Source organism: Anoplolepis gracilipes, chromosome 12 (assembly GCF_047496725.1).
Source record: "Anoplolepis gracilipes chromosome 12, ASM4749672v1, whole genome shotgun sequence".
In the NCBI taxonomy this organism is placed as follows: Eukaryota; Metazoa; Arthropoda; class Insecta; order Hymenoptera; family Formicidae; genus Anoplolepis; species Anoplolepis gracilipes.
Window position 1 is genome coordinate 9,248,589 of NC_132981.1, and position 18,054 is coordinate 9,266,642.

The 18,054-nt window shown below is 35.1% G+C and overlaps 1 protein-coding gene across 4 annotated transcripts in view; it reads right to left on the reverse strand.

Moving 5' to 3' along the window:
- LOC140671953 (uncharacterized) overlaps positions 1-15,164 on the reverse strand; it is a 41,977-nt gene extending 26,813 nt beyond the window's left edge. The window contains exon 1 of one of the 4 annotated variants that reach the window (XM_072903718.1): positions 15,005-15,164. In XM_072903718.1, coding sequence (XP_072759819.1) covers positions 15,005-15,036 — 32 coding nt within the window. In that variant the 5' untranslated portion in view covers positions 15,037-15,164. Of the gene's footprint in view, positions 1-3,984; positions 5,517-14,375; positions 14,980-15,004 lie in introns of those variants that run through there. The other 3 variants (XM_072903713.1, XM_072903715.1, XM_072903714.1) reach the window with 3 other exon arrangements.
- Positions 15,165-18,054: the final 2,890 nt, after the last annotated feature.

The window sequence follows — 18,054 nt, forward strand, 5'->3', positions numbered from 1 at the left end:
TGGAATAATTCTTACACGTGTAACTTCTTATGAGTAATGCATTCACACACATATTATTCTGATATATTGTTACGTGTACTGTGTGTGATTTTTGGTTTATTCTGTAATAAACATTTTGTCATGCATTATTGATTGCTTTTACACACAGATGCATATGTGTATATGATTACCGTAGAGACAGTTTATTCTAGAGCTTGATAGACAACGAATAAAATTGCAGCATGGAGGGCGTGAGCAGTTATTTCGGGACGAGGACAAAGAGATCAACCTAATCTAATAGTAAAAATATGACAATGATTTATTTTAGGAAGTTTATTTAAAATGCGCTAAAAATAACATAAAATCTTATTAATATTTAATTAAATGTTGACTAATATATGTAATTATGTCTAAAAAGTAAGAGAATGAGGCAAATTTCATGTAAATGTCGATATATTATTTCAATTATTCGTCAAATGAATGTTACTTATTGTTAGATTTAAACATGAATAATTTTCTGGTAGTCTTATTTATACGATTTATTAAACGAGACATGTCATTTCTAGATTCAATTAATATTAGATATTCAAATATGCAATCTTGAACTTTAATATGAAAATTTTATAAACTTGACTTAAACTTGATTTATATTACTTTAGATAGCGATAATTAAGTAATCGAATATCGGTGCGATATACGACGATTTCTATTAGACGCTATTCATTTTCTTACACGTTGATAATGTATGGCTCGAAAAAATACTTGTGGGTATTAAAGTAACAATTTCTGGCATTAAGATTTTTTGGATTTGTTCCAAAGTCGTGGAACGCGCATTCGAATTGTCTACTCAGAATTGCAACGAGTCATGGGATGATGCTATTCCATTATATCGTTAGTTGATCAACCTTGAAACGCTACACAATAAAATCCGGTAAAAAAAAAAACAAAAGAAACAAGTATCAATTTTCTCATTTTTTTCTAACCGAAGGTCTTTCTTAATTAAAGTATTTATGTATAGTTGTAGCCGATAATTTTTTATTTAATGATAAACAAATAGATTTTACTAGCTAGAAATGCATGAATGTAAAATAATCGTCTCTCTCTTTCTCCCTCTCTCTCTCTGTAATTATCTTCACAATTAATTTTTTTCTTTATTAGAAAATGCCTTTGAAAGCTTTTACTTTCTTACCAATCATTTTGTACTTATTATTTATGTTACATGTAAATACAATCGAAATTAAATAAATAATTTACATATAAACAATTATTATAATGCTTCTTAAGAATTATATATGTTATCAGAAATAATTTATAAAATTATCAAAATATCTGTTTGTGATAGAATATTTATCTGGCATTTATTTATCTAAACTAAAATGATAACAAAAAATTACTTACAACATTCATCTGTTACAGTGTGTGAGAAAACGATAATTACAAATGTAATTATGTTGGCGCACAGATTATTTATGTAAGCATCATGTTTTTGAAATAAAAATAAAATAATATAAATGTTGTATATGGTATGTTAAAATAATGTTATAAATAATTACAAAGGTAGAAAAATTTAATATGTGCTACATTGGAGAGGCAATTAATTTATTAAAATTTTCAAAACTTATAATCGTGTACACATTATGTTACATGACTTTATGAGATGAAATGATTAATGAGATATATCAAAGATACGAAAATATTTAGTTAGAGTACAGCACTTTCTTTAAATATTTGATTTGTAAATTATAAATAATAAATAAAAATTATTTTTATATATTTTTAGACATTAGCTAGTTTTGATTCAATTTAGTTCATTAAAATCTAACATACTTAATAACATATTCACGCGTTATCTACTTAATATATTTATTGAATTCATTTTTTCTTGAATTTATTTTTTTTTTAATTGCCCGCATAAAGAAACCAAAAATATATATACGAATTAAAATGATTATGATTTCACGCTCCAAGTTGTTTTACAGGAAGTACGCAACGAGTATCATACAATCTTATTCAATCTAATATCTTTCCAATTAGCTAGGAAATCTCTTTTCGTATATCATTCGGATACATTATAAAAATATTCGCTGCTTCTTCAATATTGATACTGTATTGAAATAACGATACATAGCGGAATTATTTCTGATGTATTTTCATAATTGTATCATACGTGTACGAAGTATTTCGCCTTCTTCCTTTTCCATGATCATATGTTACATAAAATATTGGAATAATTGAGAGATTTTTCTTTCTTGAATGTACTTGTTTTCAAATGCAATTTTATTTAATAGTTTAATATATTTTAACTCATTAAAATCTTCTAAAAAATATAATAGTATTATTTAAAAATTTTGTCGTTTATTTTATTTTGATATTTTATTCAAAAAAACCGAGGATGTAAAAAAAAAATACTAGGAATATTAATTTTATTATCTTAAATATTGTATAAAAGCTATATTTGAAATTAGGAACTTTTACGTTTTATGATCATTAGTCTTACGATTTACATAAAATTTTCAAAGACAAAAACAAGAGAAAATTACAGATGTTAATTTCTTCTATATACAAAATAATTCTTTCACCGAAATCTTTCGTACGACATAATAGCTACGTTCGCAATTAAAAATTCTCATTTTCCTGAGTCGTTCTCATGACTTGGATGCAATTTTCAGAGGTGGCGGTAGAAAAACCACGGATACCGTGTTAACGACCGTTACTCGCTTAAAAATCGGCGCGTGAAAATTGCGCGAATAATGCACCACCGTCGGAACGAGCACAGGTGTGGCTCGCCTGGGTGGCAAGAAGCATGTCATGTTGGTTCGTTCAGCAAAATCCTATCAAAAACTATGGAGATACGTCAAGGCAATTCGACACGCGCGAGATTTCTATCTATTTTGAAATCATGAAAAAAAGAAAGAGAGAGAGAGAGAGAGAGAGAGAGAGAGAGAGAGAGAAAAAAGAAATAATAATCTGAGTGTGCCTTGAAAGCGACGTTCCTTGTTAAGAAAATTGAGACAGAAGCCTCGTAGAAATGCTCCTCGGAATCGGTGCAAAGCAATGTGCACAACAATGACCTCAATTACAACCGTTTGAACCGTTCACCAGCTGATCATCTATTAGCAAGAGGCAGTGCGGGCAGAGACAGAGCATTAGCTAGATTAGAAAGTACAGATTTCATCCGGTTAAAGTGGCTCGCTAAATCTAGCAATAGAGAATGCTTCTGAAAAAGGTCGACCTATCTCTCTCTTATCAGTATCATATCCTCTCATTGATTTTCTTAGATCTACAATTTATCTTAAATACATCGCATAAATTAATTCTAAGTCGTCTGAAATATTTCCGACGTTTCGTTCTCACCGATTGCTCATTAATTCAGATACATTTCGCGTGCATATTTTACTTTTTATAATAACGGACATACCCATAATTTAATAAAAGATATTTATAGTTGTGTCTGCATGCATAAAAATAGTACAATCTAGCTATAGCATTTATTTATCGTACACTTAACGCAAAAATATTGTTACTTGATTTTCTTAATTCGTCATATAGAATCCGAGAGAAAAATATTAATTGTAAGATTAAATACTAATAATAATTTAATTATTCATACTTTATATAATATATATTTATCAATTAAAGAAACAATATTTGTAATAAATTATGCTATTATGTAATAAATATCAAATTTTGTATTAACTTATAATTTAAAAAAAAAAAAACGAGATTTTCGATAAATATGCACGATCGCAAGAAACTAAGCCTCTCGATTTCAGTCTTTGTTTTCGTAGAAAAATTGAGGAGTGTATCCTTTGGACTTGTTCTCGCACGCGAGAGAATTTACTTTCTCTCGAGCCGATTGTCGCGCTAGTTCGCTACCACGTTTTTTTATTCGCAGTCGCTTCGTGGTTGGCCGATTCTATGCACGCCCGATCGGTTCCTTTATCGTCACGTCGGAGCGACCAGTCTCGACCGCGGTGCAACGACCGACTAAGTGATTCGACTAACGTTTTCTAAGTGGCGATTCAAAGGGAGGTGCTCGCCTTTCTTCCTCTTCTTCTCCTTGGCCGTGCCGACCAAGCCGTTTCTTCTTCCCTTTCTCTCTCTCTCTCTTTCTCTCTCTCGACGTCCTTGCTCCTTGGAATTTCCACGAGTCTCCTCTCTTCCCTTCGTAATCGTCGTCGCTGATACAACTTTTATTTGCGTCACCACATCGCCGATTCAGATGTAAATCACCACGGTGCCGTCGTTGAAGAAGATCGTTATGCGAATCTGTTGCTTGACTCTGGAGGACATGTCGGCAACAGCGATACGATGATCGTCAAACTTGGATAAAAGATTAAGAGCTTAAATTTGTTTCAATCAAGACGCGCGATATTTTGTTATCGACTTCTTTTAATATGGATTTTTGTTTCTCAAGCCCGTAACATCTCATCACTTCTGTAAAATCGTGCGATTGATTATTCACGAATACGATGCGAGTTAATAAATCTTCCATTCACGATCTCAACAGGCGCTAAACCGTTCGCCGAGACGACGTGACGGGATCAAGGGTACGACATTCTGGCGTCAACGGCAGCGTTGATTCCCTCGTCAGCAGCATCGCCTTTCTCTCGGCTCTCGGATGCAGCGATCGGATAATGACGATGATTAATCGTCTACGTCGCTACGCTGATCGAACATTCGCGAGAATTCAACGAGCGATTTAAGAGAGACAGCCGCTGTGTTTTATTTCACCAACATCACCATCTAGTATCTGGTACATTCATTGTAGATTCTTCTATTATGGTATTTACAGTCTTCTCTTGAATAATACCGTTGTAAAAATCACACTTGTGTTTTCCTCAATTTTACACAAAATCCAGAAGGTCACAGAATGTTACTATTTTAAATCTTAAAATCTGGGATATAAAACAATCATAGATTTATCGATTCAAACGCTATTTTTATATATATTTTAGATATGTAGATTCTTGCTTGTGTTACCAAGCTTGGTAATTGGCAGTTTCCGAGATAATCTAGAGCAGTATTATTCTATTTTAAATTCTGAAATCGGAGCACCGTGTAAGAGATAAAAGTTTCACGATATCTTCACAACCTAATTTACTTGGATGTTAGTATTAATGTTGTAAAGTCTTGCTTTCATGATTGATTTAGCAATTTCTTAAAATAGTCTACAGCAGTATTGTTCTATTCTCGAGATCTGTGTTTCGAGGTAAAATTTGTAGGTTGCAGACGTAAATCGTAGTCGATCGATGTGAATCTGTGACTCGGTTAATATTTCGTGATGATTTTATTGATGGTAAGTGGCGTAATTTATTGTAAGGTAATCCTCGCGGAAACGATTCGAGAAACTGCGCTCCTAATACAACACTCACTAATATAAACTAAGATGTAACAGATAATGTTCTTTGCACTTCTCCTGAGGCAACCAGTAGGAGCTTTTTGTCTACGCGTGTCTGTACCACGAGCGTCGCGATGCCCCAACTGGAAGTCGGCCACATCTACGCTTGGGTTTATATTTAAACAAGCCGAGCGCCGCTGACGACGACGACGACGACGACGACGAGGACGACGACGTCGACGTCGACGCATCGTCTTTCCCGATGCGTCGACCGGACGTCGAGAAGAAAGATTGAGAGAAAAAAAGAATATATCGGAAAAAAGAATATGCATTGAAAGAAATATCAGACTGAAGGAAAAAAAGCTTGGCTTTTCGAAATGAAAACACCTCTGAGACATGTGATATATTGGCGCAGGTAAAATATGCGGTGGTGTTTAAAAGAGAAATATTATTCGAGAAGAAAAGCTTGCGAATGGAATTCGTATATAAATATATAGTATAGCGCGTTCGATAATGTAGAAGGTGAGACGGTTGCATAATAATTCACGAGAAGATTGTACTCTGTGGTAATCATTTTCGAATATTTTTCATATCTTTACTTTGTATATTTTACTTTATTTATAGACAGTCAAGAATTTTAAATACGGTAACTGTAAATCTAATAAAAATGTGTCATTATTTATTTTTTATCGTTAATTGTAATGTAATTTTTTTGATTTTGTAATATCTCTTTCGCGACATTATACCACAATACACAAAAATGCACGCACGCGACGCAGTATGAAGCGTCGGAAAATCCATGCTAATAAAAGAACGTATAAATATCAATGCCATATGATCACAGACCTCCCACGCTGATACGTATTTATCCGACATTTTTAAATGGGGCTACCCAGGAAAGTTCACACGTGGTGAATGAACGTTCAACGATTTGCAATGCGAAGAAAGCGAGACGATATAAAGCCTACCTATGACGAAATACATGTGTGAATTTCGATTACCATTGCAATTAATTGCTCAATTGTTAATCAGAATCAGAATTGTTAATATAGCCAATAAATATTATACGTCAATTAATTTGAAGCATAATTTCCTTTTAATAAATTTGTTTAATAAATTTAAAAAATCAAAGATCGGTACACAATAATATTAATAATTATACATTTATTAAAACATATATTATGTAAATAAAAAAAATTCGTAGTCGCACATGCAACTAATATATCATCCATCAATTTCAAAATATCTTAGTTAATTAAGTATCTTTGTATTTTCGATGTTTTATCGTGCACTATATAAACGATTACGTTTAATAATCAATTCTGCAAATACAAAGCGCACACATTGAATCGGAGTGCTTGCATATGAATTAGTCTTTACTGTCCAAATAGTAAGGTACGTTCGACATCGATAAATATTGCAGAGCAAACCATTGTATCTTTCCCTCGTTTCGTCACGCTCGTGAAACGTGCGTTCTCGAAGAAAGGAAATCCCCGAAGGAGTATCTCGATAGTCTCGAATGCTCGGCGTTCCGGCACGCCGTTTGAATCTTCGCGAGATTCTCCTTTTTCCCTTCTACCCGTCTGCCCACGCGCTCGAACTACCTACCACCCATCCGCGAAAGAGATAAAAGGACGAGTAGACGAAGGAGCGAAGAGAGAGAGAGAGAGATCTGGGCTGAACGAAGGAGTAAAAAAAAAAAAAACAAAAAAAAAAAAAAAAGAGAGCCAAATACAAGATCGGAGAAGGAGAGGAAACGTGATATATGGAGAAAGAGGTGGTGTGTGTGTTTGTTTGTGTGTGTGAGGGAGAACATCGCCGCGATATCAGGACGTAGAGTTTCGGGGTACGCCCAAAGGGTCATCACCCTTTCGTGGCAAATCCCCCTCCCCCCCGCCCTCCTCGCTTGTGTGCATGCCGTCCTTCTATTTCCTCCCTCCTTCCCTTTTCGTCTTCTCTTTCGCTGGACTGGTCCCCACTCCATCTTCCTCATACTCTAACAGTGCACCCCCGTGTGACGTGCACTTTTGCTCCCTGGCGCGTCTCCAGGGACGAAGAAATACGATTCGCCCCGCGAGAAAATGGCGTAATTATATACGAGAGCAAGAAGGAGAGGAAGGACGCGTAAATCACGACGGCGAGGAAGCAACGGGGCGTGCAAGAGTTCGGCGAGGAGTCTCGCATCCGCCGAAAACACGGTTCGAAAAAGGGTTCCGAGAACTCTTCTCCCCCTCCCCCCTACCCTCCTTTCTTCCACGGAATCAGGAAAAGATGAAAACTTTAAGAAGACTAAGGACGCCGTGTTCTCCCTCGCGACGTTTCTACTATTTAGGAGAATTATTTTCCGTTCGTCTTGTTAGAGTCATTTACGTACTTCTATAGAAACAGGAACGAATCTCTAATTTAAAAACCAAATACACAGGTTTCGAATCTTGTTAAGGAAGCTTTCTCCCTTCAGTTGTTCCGTTCTCATAATGGCATTGCTGCATCACGGACGACTATATTTGTGGTTCAATATCCTCCTCATTATGATGGCGTCACTTCAGAAGGGAGTCGCTCGCGTGACTCGCTTCTTGATAATATGACTGACAGCCGATGGAGATTCAAGCTCCGCGGATCATACGATGATGATACGGGTACAATGAGCTCGGCACGATGTCACCGTCTTTCATAAAACGCTCGACGCATAGAAGTTTCAGAATGCGATTATCGTATATATCAATCATTATTTAAGTAATAAAACAATCATGTAAACAGGAAATTGACAAAATAAATAAAATATATAAAAGCAAATGTATTTAAAAAATTTATATATAATATAGAATGATGTAATATAAAAATATAATCAAAAATAAAATCAAAATATCTACATAAACGATAACCAATTGCTCATATGTATATATCCATTGCGCATAAATGAAATTTTAGTTTAGCAAATTATTATTATTACAAAAAGAATATGAAAGCTGAAAAAGAGAGAGAGAGAGAGAGAGAGGGAGAGAGAGAGAGAGCGCAATAACTTCTTAATTAGAGTGAAATATGGTTAATGTAATCATACGCAAGATTATTACTTAGCATCCACTTCGAACTATGACATATTTTTCATTAAATTGGAACGAGAGAATCAGAATGCAAATCAGAACGCAATCTCGGTATCTTTAAACATTGATGAAGCTCCTGCGAATAATTGCTTCTTCGGTCAGCGCGAATGACGATAAAATTTGCCACAGGATACATAAATGGATTTTAATATTAATCTATGACTGTTAATGACGGGCTGCACGGCATTAACAGTCAGAGATGCTAAAATTGCAAACCAATCTTCGTATCACTTTATTTATTATTGTAAATCTACATCTGTACTTATACATCGGCCGTTCGAACATATAATTATGAATCTGCATAACGGAACAATCAATATGCACGAGTATTGATTCCGATGTATTGATAACTAAATGTAGATTCGAAAAAATTGATAATTGTAAAACATTAGTAAAAATACGCTATTAATAAATTTGATTATTTCACAGAAGCTTGTATATTGTACATATTACGTATTTATTGTATGTATTACGTTTATTGTATACATTACGTATATAAATACTTTGTATAAATAAGATATATTTAATTTATTCTGTTGCAAATTATTAAAAAAAAAAAAACATTTCAAATTATAAAGAAAAAAAAATACTTTTATAAATCATTTTGAAATTGAAACATATTTTATCTTCTATTTTCTACATTTTTAAAATTGTTTTATTTATGTCCTTTTTTTCTCCTGCAAATGCTATTTATAATTAACATACAATTTAATTAAATGTATATCTCCGATTTGTCTTTTTATTTTTCGAGAGTATAAAAACTATTTATGCGCTGTATGCATCGATCGTAATAAAACTTTTCCCGTTCCCGTGCTACTGGAAGACTAAAGACCGCTATAATTAAGGAGACGACAAAATCCCGTTGAAATTTCCTTCTTATTTTCAGGGCGAAAGCCCCGAGTTCCCGTATTCGATGTCGGAGACAACGGAAAAAAAATTATGCGTCACGAGTGCCGGGGGACTCCCGCATCTCGTAATTAGCAAGCGGCGCATTCTCAATTATTCTAATGAGGGCAATGACGTCACGAGACTGCACTCTGAGAATCCCGGATAGAATCGGCTAGAAAATATTACTGCGCTGCATCAACGTGATTTTTTTTTTTTTTTTTGCTTTCTCCCTCTCTATCTCTCTCTTTTGCTCTCTCCAGCTTTTCTTGTTTTTCCAATGTCGGTGCGAGAGAAGCCTTAAATACTCGAGGTTTTCACGCGGATTTCCCTTTCCCATGAGAAAGCGTCGCGTAGTAAAAGAAATCCTAACCAGTTTTATGACGGTACAATTGTATTTTAGAGTACATAAATTCCTAATACACACATATATTGTACATCCTTGTGCGCATCTATATTGATACGTTTTTGTGTATCACGATATGTGCGTATCACAATATTCGCGCGACTTCAAAAGTCGCCGCACAGCCGGATGCAACGCGTGCGATAATAACGCGGTCGTTATTCTTGATATACTAAGTAGAAATAAACGTGAAATGCAGGTTACGAGATCAACGATATCCAGCAAGCATGGAATAAACGAAAATGATAAATTATGTATAATGTAGCTTAGTTTAGTGATATAATAGTCCCGCTTATCTCTTATATATTGTGCGTTTTTATTTTTTAATATATTCATAATTTTTACAATGATTGTTATTAATTTCACGAAAATTTTAAAACATGATATGAATAGCACACAAGTATACAGGCACTATTTGTACACAATCAACTAAAATAAAATATCTCTTAAAAAATACGTTTCTATATGATTAATTATTTTGACTAAATATATCTTGCTTCTAATAAATATTTATTAATGATTAGCGGTATTTTAATAAATATTGATCTTTTTCGGAGTAAATTCAATATTCTATAAAACAGAACTTTTGTTTAAAAATTTGTACAATTTGAATTTTGTTAAATAGAGTGTGCTTTGCTATTTTTTTATAAAATTCGAATAATAATTATATATGATATATATATATATATATATATATATATATATATATATATATATATGTATACACACTTAAATATATTTAACAAAATTTTTTGAAGGCTATGAAACTTTTATAATATATATCTTTTCAATTCCACCCTAAAATAAAAAATTTTTTAATTTTGCGAAATTTTACATCATTAAACTTTAAATTTTAATTTTAAAATTTATACGACAAAGTAAAAAAAATAGAAAAAATGATATTATAGTATATCAAAATATTTATTGATTTTAGCGTTAATTACGCATCATAAAAACAAAAGTCATATTTCTACAATGTTGAAGAATTTCGCGCAGTCCGTCGTAAATATGTGCGACCCCTCCGTTATTTTGCTCTTGTCGACTTGACAAGAGGGATAGGACAAGACCGGAGGGAGAGCTAAACAAGCTCCCGCCGCCCTTCACGCGATGGTCGAGTAGACGTCGAGGGCGCTACGACGGGGTTGTGTGAGGGCGAGAAAGGTTAACGCGATCTCTCGTACAAGGGTGTACGGAATATTGATTCGCAGCGGTGTTAGGAGCCTTCTAGTCTCATAAGTGTACGTTCGAAAAAGATGAATGCATACACATATAGAGAGTGTTGCGATGTCATCAGAAAATATTTTAAAGAGTTATTATATATTACTAATGAATATCTCGTGGAAAATGAACGTAAATTTTCAATTCGCCCGTGAGCTTAATTACTCTTAAACATTTCTATAAATTTTTAAATTTCAACATTTAATTCGTTTAAAATTTCCAATATTTAATTATTTCTTAAAATTATTTAATTTTCAATATTTAGGTTGGACATTTAAAATTTAAATTGTTTAAACTAAAAAAACTACACTTTCTTTCCCAAAAACAATAGCATATTTTTAAAAATTAATTCTTTGATAATTGCAGCTCGAAAACAAAAATAAAAATTGTGTTTATAATTTATATAAAATTTCAAAATAAAGTTATATTTATTTTAAAATAGATACATATATATATATATTTTATATCTCTGTTTTAAAATCTTTAATTTCTATCAAATTTTATGTAAAAAAAATTTCAATAAAATCCATTATTGTTAATATTCATCTATTTGTTTAATATTCTTATTCAATACCAATTGTTTGACTTGGAATTCTCAGAATATATACATATAAGGTTTCTATTACACTTTCATTTCAAAGAATAATAAATTTCCATTGTGTGCTGTGTACAATATAAGAGAAAATTAAAAATATTTTCAAGTTAAAGAATTTTATTAAAAATTAAAATTAAAAATAAAGATATTTTTATGTAAATGATGAACTGTATACGGTTGCACATGGACGCTCTTTGTACGACGACGGAGTACCACCCTTCTGTTGCCAACCAGACATCGATCCAACGAGCGACCAAGTTTCTTCTTGTATCAAGAAGAATCTCTCTCTCTCTCTCTCTCTCTCTCTCTCTCTCTCTCTCTCTCTCTCTCTCTCTCTCTCTCTCTCTCTCTCCCTCTGTACTTGTTTCCTCCCACCGGCGGCTTTTTTCCAAAGGGATTCGCGAGAATATGAGATGCACGCGGAAAAAGTAAAGGAATATAGAAACTATTGCGAAAAGATCGACCACCATTGTTAAATACAGATGTACTCGATGTCGAGTGCCATTTCCGTGCTAATCGAAATGCGCACGCTTTATGCACGAAGAGCAAGATGAGAGAAATTTAACCCTTTGAAGCCCAATTGTTTCGAAAATCCTTTTGAAGTCTATTGCTCTATTTTTGCTTTATCGAGCAAAATCGTTAAAATTTTAAATTAAAGAGGATATTCTTCAACCAAGTTTTTCAACCATGTATATTAACAAAAATCTTTGCTTCATATAATGTATTCAGGTTGATAAAATATAAAAGTAACAAAAATATTCACAGAGAGAAAAAATGTTGTTTCAACGAAAAGATGTTATTAAAATTAAACAGGTTTTTTTGACAATTTAAGATTTTCTAGAACTAAATAGAAAATTCAATTTTTTAATTAAGATGTCAGCTTTAATTAAGGTATTATGTCAGCTTTCTTTTTCTGAAATTTGATTGTTAATATAAACTAGATTTGAAATTCAAAATTAAATAGTTGAGATGAAAATCGACTGTCAGTCACAAATATTTACTTTTAAAACATCCTGGATATATCCGAAAAAGGCATGCTTTTAAATTTTCTATAAAGTCACCATAAAGTGCACGTGCAAATATAGATAGTATGTAATGGAGTATGCACTACAGGAAATGCATACATGATAGTTATGGCGTTGTGGAATAGTAGAAATGCATTTGGTAAACCGGATGCACTTTAATACGAAGTATTTTTTTATATTTTACTCAAGAGTCCTTCTCTTCTACAAGAATATTTTACTCGTATCGGTGAATTTTTCCAATTTAAATGTCATTTGATATAAACTTAATTTTACAGAAAAAAAAGATTTTTTTATCATTTTATTAATTCTATGTTTTTAAAATTTACGATACAAATTAAGATATAATTTATAGCAGCATTTTATCATTAGTATTAAATCTAATAAAATTGAAATTTATAATATTTATCGTCATTTTTATTTCTTCAATATCAACGTGTTTGCTTCTAAAAATTTGATAGAACTTTTTTTCGGTTTTCTGTATCGTGCAAAAAAATTGTGTGATTCCTCGATTGCCGTTTACCTTGTGCCAGATCTCAGAATGGCGTTTCTCCGTTTCGTTCTAATTTATTATCAAGTGCAGCATGCGGCCGTGAGTCACATGACAAGCCGCCGACGAGAGATCGGGGCGGACGTTCACGCATATTGTCGCACGAGCGGGGACATGCGTAAGTGTGCGAGCGCAGCCGGACACACCGTAAACAAAACGTGCCTCTTAGCGAGGGAGAGCGAAGAGTGCAACGACCTGCGCTATTGTGTGACGTAGCTTTCGAATCAGCTGACGCCGCGCAACGCATCGTTTCCTTATCGCGCGCGCAATTGCTTCGATATTTAGTTCGCTTCGGATAATCACGTTTTTCTATTATACTTTCTTATTACGAGAAAATGTCTGCGTTTTTAAAAATCTCGTCGTGTGTATATATCTTATATACAAAAATATATCTTAAATATTGAAATTATTTCAATCCAATGTGAAAGATATGTATATAAAAAATTATTAAAATAATAAAAGTAATATTCTATATATATATATATATATGAAAGATTTTAATCATAATCAATATTTTAAAAATCGTTGGGCTCCTTTAAATTTTTTTCATATAACAAAACATGACGTTTCAGTTTTCTGATTACATTAGAATACATTTTAGAAGAGCCACAGGAAATTAATAAATGTGTAGAATAATAAATTTGTAAAATTTATAACAACAAAATTTTTTCAAGTTGCTAATATTACTAATAATAATGATGTATGGTTTTTATACAATTTGATAGTGATAGTGTTCAACAGATCATCATTTATTAATTTTATCTGCATATTTTTCACTGGAAAATATATATGAATATGAATTGTATAATTTTTTTAATTCATCAACGTGTAAAAATATAAATAGAGCTATTTGTAATGTTTCTGCGCAATATCTAGCTACGTACAAAATTATCACATAACGCTTCTACGAACAATTAATAAGACACATTCGTCATTGCGTATACACTGCTCTGATTTTCGCAAGCGAATGTAATACCGATAATCGCGCTTCAAGTTTTGTAACATCTGCGTATATATCTCGACACGTATGTATATAGAAACGTTGGATAGGGTTAGGTTAGGTTACGTACGTGCTTACCACAACAGATCGTTGTAAGATCAACGCTCGCTTTCACTCTGACGCTGACTCAACGATACGCATTAATTAGGAATCTCAATTTTATCGTCATCTCGCGCGAAAAAACCTTATCTCTCTTCCGGGATACAATATTCTTTGTTCTCGTCACATTAACTGATTCTCGACTGCGCATTAATTGCAAAGAGTGACATTGATTATCTTACCTTTATTCTGTCGACGACCTTCTTCCTCCCCTCTCTCTTTCCGTAGATTTAAACTTGTCCGATCTCTTGCGACACTCTTTCGTATCCACTACAAAGATTCCGTTGTATCGAGGGTCTTACCAAACAAGGGAATGGTTCTCTCGTCGATATCTGGACGCGATGACACAATCTTCCACCGTGAATGAAAGAGAAAGAGAGAAAATCCACCGGTGGTCGTTCAACGACAGATCGCATCGTCTCGTCAGCTGGATCAAATTCCAGTTTTCGTATTTTGTTCTCTTTGTCATGACAGCAAACTGCCGGAGGCGAGCGATGAAGAAAGAGCGAGAGAGACAGACAAAGACCGTATATATACTCGTATCTATAGAGACGGACCAGCGATCGTGAGTGAACGGTCGAATCGGAGCAGGCGACGAGATCACTATATCGCGAGAATCGGATGGACCATCTTGCATCTCGATGTCATATTAGGCGACACATGTTGAGCCGTCGCTGCACGAGTATAAATAAACTCTGCATAGCGGATTTTCTCGGACGGCGAACGATGGCGATGGCCCGGGGTCACACAGTCGATCCAAGTCGACACAGCGATTTTTCCGATCCTACCGGACGTCGAATCGTATACTCACATAACGAGACGCGAGACGATAGACGATATCATATTAACGGATCTTGCGGCTCGGCGGGACGCGCGCGAACAGCTAGAAATGAACGACTAAATGCGGACAGCCGTCTGTAGCACCGCTGCTCACAGGTCAGCCATGTTGGACTGGCAGCTGGCTGGCTGCTGCTGCGCGCGTGACGTAACGGTGTGTTTTGATCACGTGACGCGTCAGTCCCGTATAGATCGCGGGTTTAACTGTGAGCGCGTTAATCGACGATGATTTTAAATTCCTGTTTGATAAACGTAAAATGAATTAACTCAATTAATTTGTGCTTTTATCCAAATGACGTTTGTAATTAAATGAAAAAGCCAACGAAGACTTTTTTTATCTCAATCTAATATTTTTCATCGATCTTTTTACACTTGAACTTTTTGCATCGATATTTTGAACTAAATGCGTTTTACAAAATATTGCAATAAACTACACGTTCAATCTCTTTGCAGCTCTCATTATTTATTTTATGTCATCACTAATTAATTATTAATTACAGTTTCTCAACGTTCATTAGTGTAATGATTAAGCATCATGCGAAAAAACAAATAGAAAAATATTCTTTTTAATTAATTTGAAAAAATTTTTAAATGTGCCAATTAGAAGCATTATATTTTCTTTTTTTTAAGCTATTGCAAATTTCACTGACATATCAAAATACAATTAATTGCAGCATTTCATGTTATATTATGCATACAATACACTTCATTAAGGTTTTTCCAGACATTTTACCAATTTTAAAAATTGCAAGCATAAAACATTTTCCGGCAATCCGCTAAACGCGTAAACACACAAATTTCCAGTCGCAAGAGAAAAAAGAAAAAGAAACTAAAAACTAGGATAAGAAAACAGAAAAAGGGAGAAAAAGAACAAGGAAATTCCATCGGCAAAATGTCTTCTGATTCACCACGAGACTGCAAACAAACACAAATCTTGCAGCAAAGGAGAAAATGTTGACTAGAAATCTTGATAATTATACGTAAAGCTTCTTATATCAAAATATAAAACGAGAATTTTTTCATGTACCCGCATTCCCATAAATTTTTCATTAAAAAAGAAGAATAATATCGAGATAAAAGAATGAAGAATTTAATTTATATCGTGAATGTCCAACGCTTCGTATTTAGGACAATGTAACATTAATAATGCGTAATTAAATAATAAAAACTCATAAACTTAAAAATTATTTCATGCGTACGTATAAGAGAATTTCTTTTTCGAATTTTTAAAAACTCATATATGGAAATCAGCATATATTGCATTTGCATTAACATGTCGAAATCAGACTTTAACGAAATTGGACCAGCCATAATGGAATCGAATATTTATACATCGCGCTTGATCCCACATCAGGACATTTGTAGTTCAGAATTACGATCAAGTATCGTAAGTGTTAAAATAATGATTTGAAATAATGAAATTAGTAGCTACAATTAATATCATCGTTGTAATTAATACTACGATTGTTACAGCTATAATTATATTATAAGTATGCCACAGTATAAGAATTATTAATCTTACGTCCGAATTATAATTTAAGAATAAAATATCATCTTGCAAATAAGTGAGACAACTTTTATATTGGACAATTACTCAAATTAAGATATAACAAATGTTCTCTCGGAACTCTCTCTTTCTAATTAATTATTCCCGTTAAAAGATAAAGACTTGCATTTTCAGAAGAAATATTCGCTCATTTATCTGAGAAAGAAAAAAAATAGAAACGTTAAAAAAAAAACTCGGGGGTTACATGTGGCATATGTACGTCGATAAGTGAGTAGAGTGCAGAACGCGAATATGCGTGTCGCACACGCAGCGAGAGAAGGTATAGGCAACATGATTCCCCTAGGCGCCCTCATCCCTACAACGGTGTCTCTCTCGCGCCACCCGCGCGCGCGACCCCACGCGTCTCGCAGTCGGTACTACGAGTCTAAAACACCCTACCTACCTTCATGACAGTCTTGTGCGATGGATAGCAGCAAAGTGAGGTGCGACGTGCGACGGTCGGCGGTGAGGCGCGGAGTGGGGAGTGAGGAGTGAGGAGCCGAAGAAGAGAGGGGAGGAGAGAGCGCGCGCTCGGCGCTCGGCGCTCGACTAGCGAAGGGCCGGAGGTGGGGGAACCCGCCGGAGCGGGAGAAGTCGCGCTAGACGGGTGGGAGAGGCGCGCGCGACGAGGGGACGGTGTACGGGCCGCGGGAAGGAGCTGTGCCTCCCTGCCGTCCGCCCGCAGTGCGCGCTACGCGATATCACTGGTCGGTCATGTGTGTGTCACTCTCACGTTCACATTGGTATCGTTCCGAGTCCTTCGTTAACCGCGTTGGTGGTGTTGCTACCGCCGCCGTGTTGTTACCGTCCGACGTCGCGTAGTGTGTGATGTCCAATAGTGTTACACCTGGTGTGCGGATTCCGGAAGTTGAAAGTGTTGTCCGGTTCGAGAGTTGAAGCTCGGTGCGCGGACGTCAACAGTGAGCAGGAGAGTGATCGCCGTTATTCTTTCTCTCTCTTTCTTTCTTTCTTTCCCTCTCTCTCTCTCTCTCTATCTCTCTCTCTTTCTCTCTCTCTCTCTCTCTGTCACTTGTCACACATCGGTCGCGTCTTGGACCGATCGCGCGCGCGTCAGGATATATTATTATACCGATAATACGAAAAAGTGCGCGCGCAGTCGGTGGCGCGGAGAATCGCTGTTGAGACGCGCGCGCGCCGAGAGAACGGAGAGAAAACATCGTGAATAAGACGCGAACGGCGAAGATCGCGCCGGACAGAGAGGGAGAGGTACGTTTGAAGTCGTGCGCGAACGAGTCTCGTGGCTGTCTTCGCGGAGAGGAGAGAAGTCTCTCTCTCTCTCGTGCGCGCGTCCACCGAACGTAAAGAGAAAAGAAGAGAAGAGAAGAGAAGTGAAGTAAGGAGTGGCTGTGCGTTAGGAGTGTATTAGTAAAAGAAGGAGCGAGATAGGGAGAGTGACCGGCCGTCGCCTCATGGCTCTGTTGTTTAATGGCCCTTCGTGATCACGCGCTGCAGGAAGA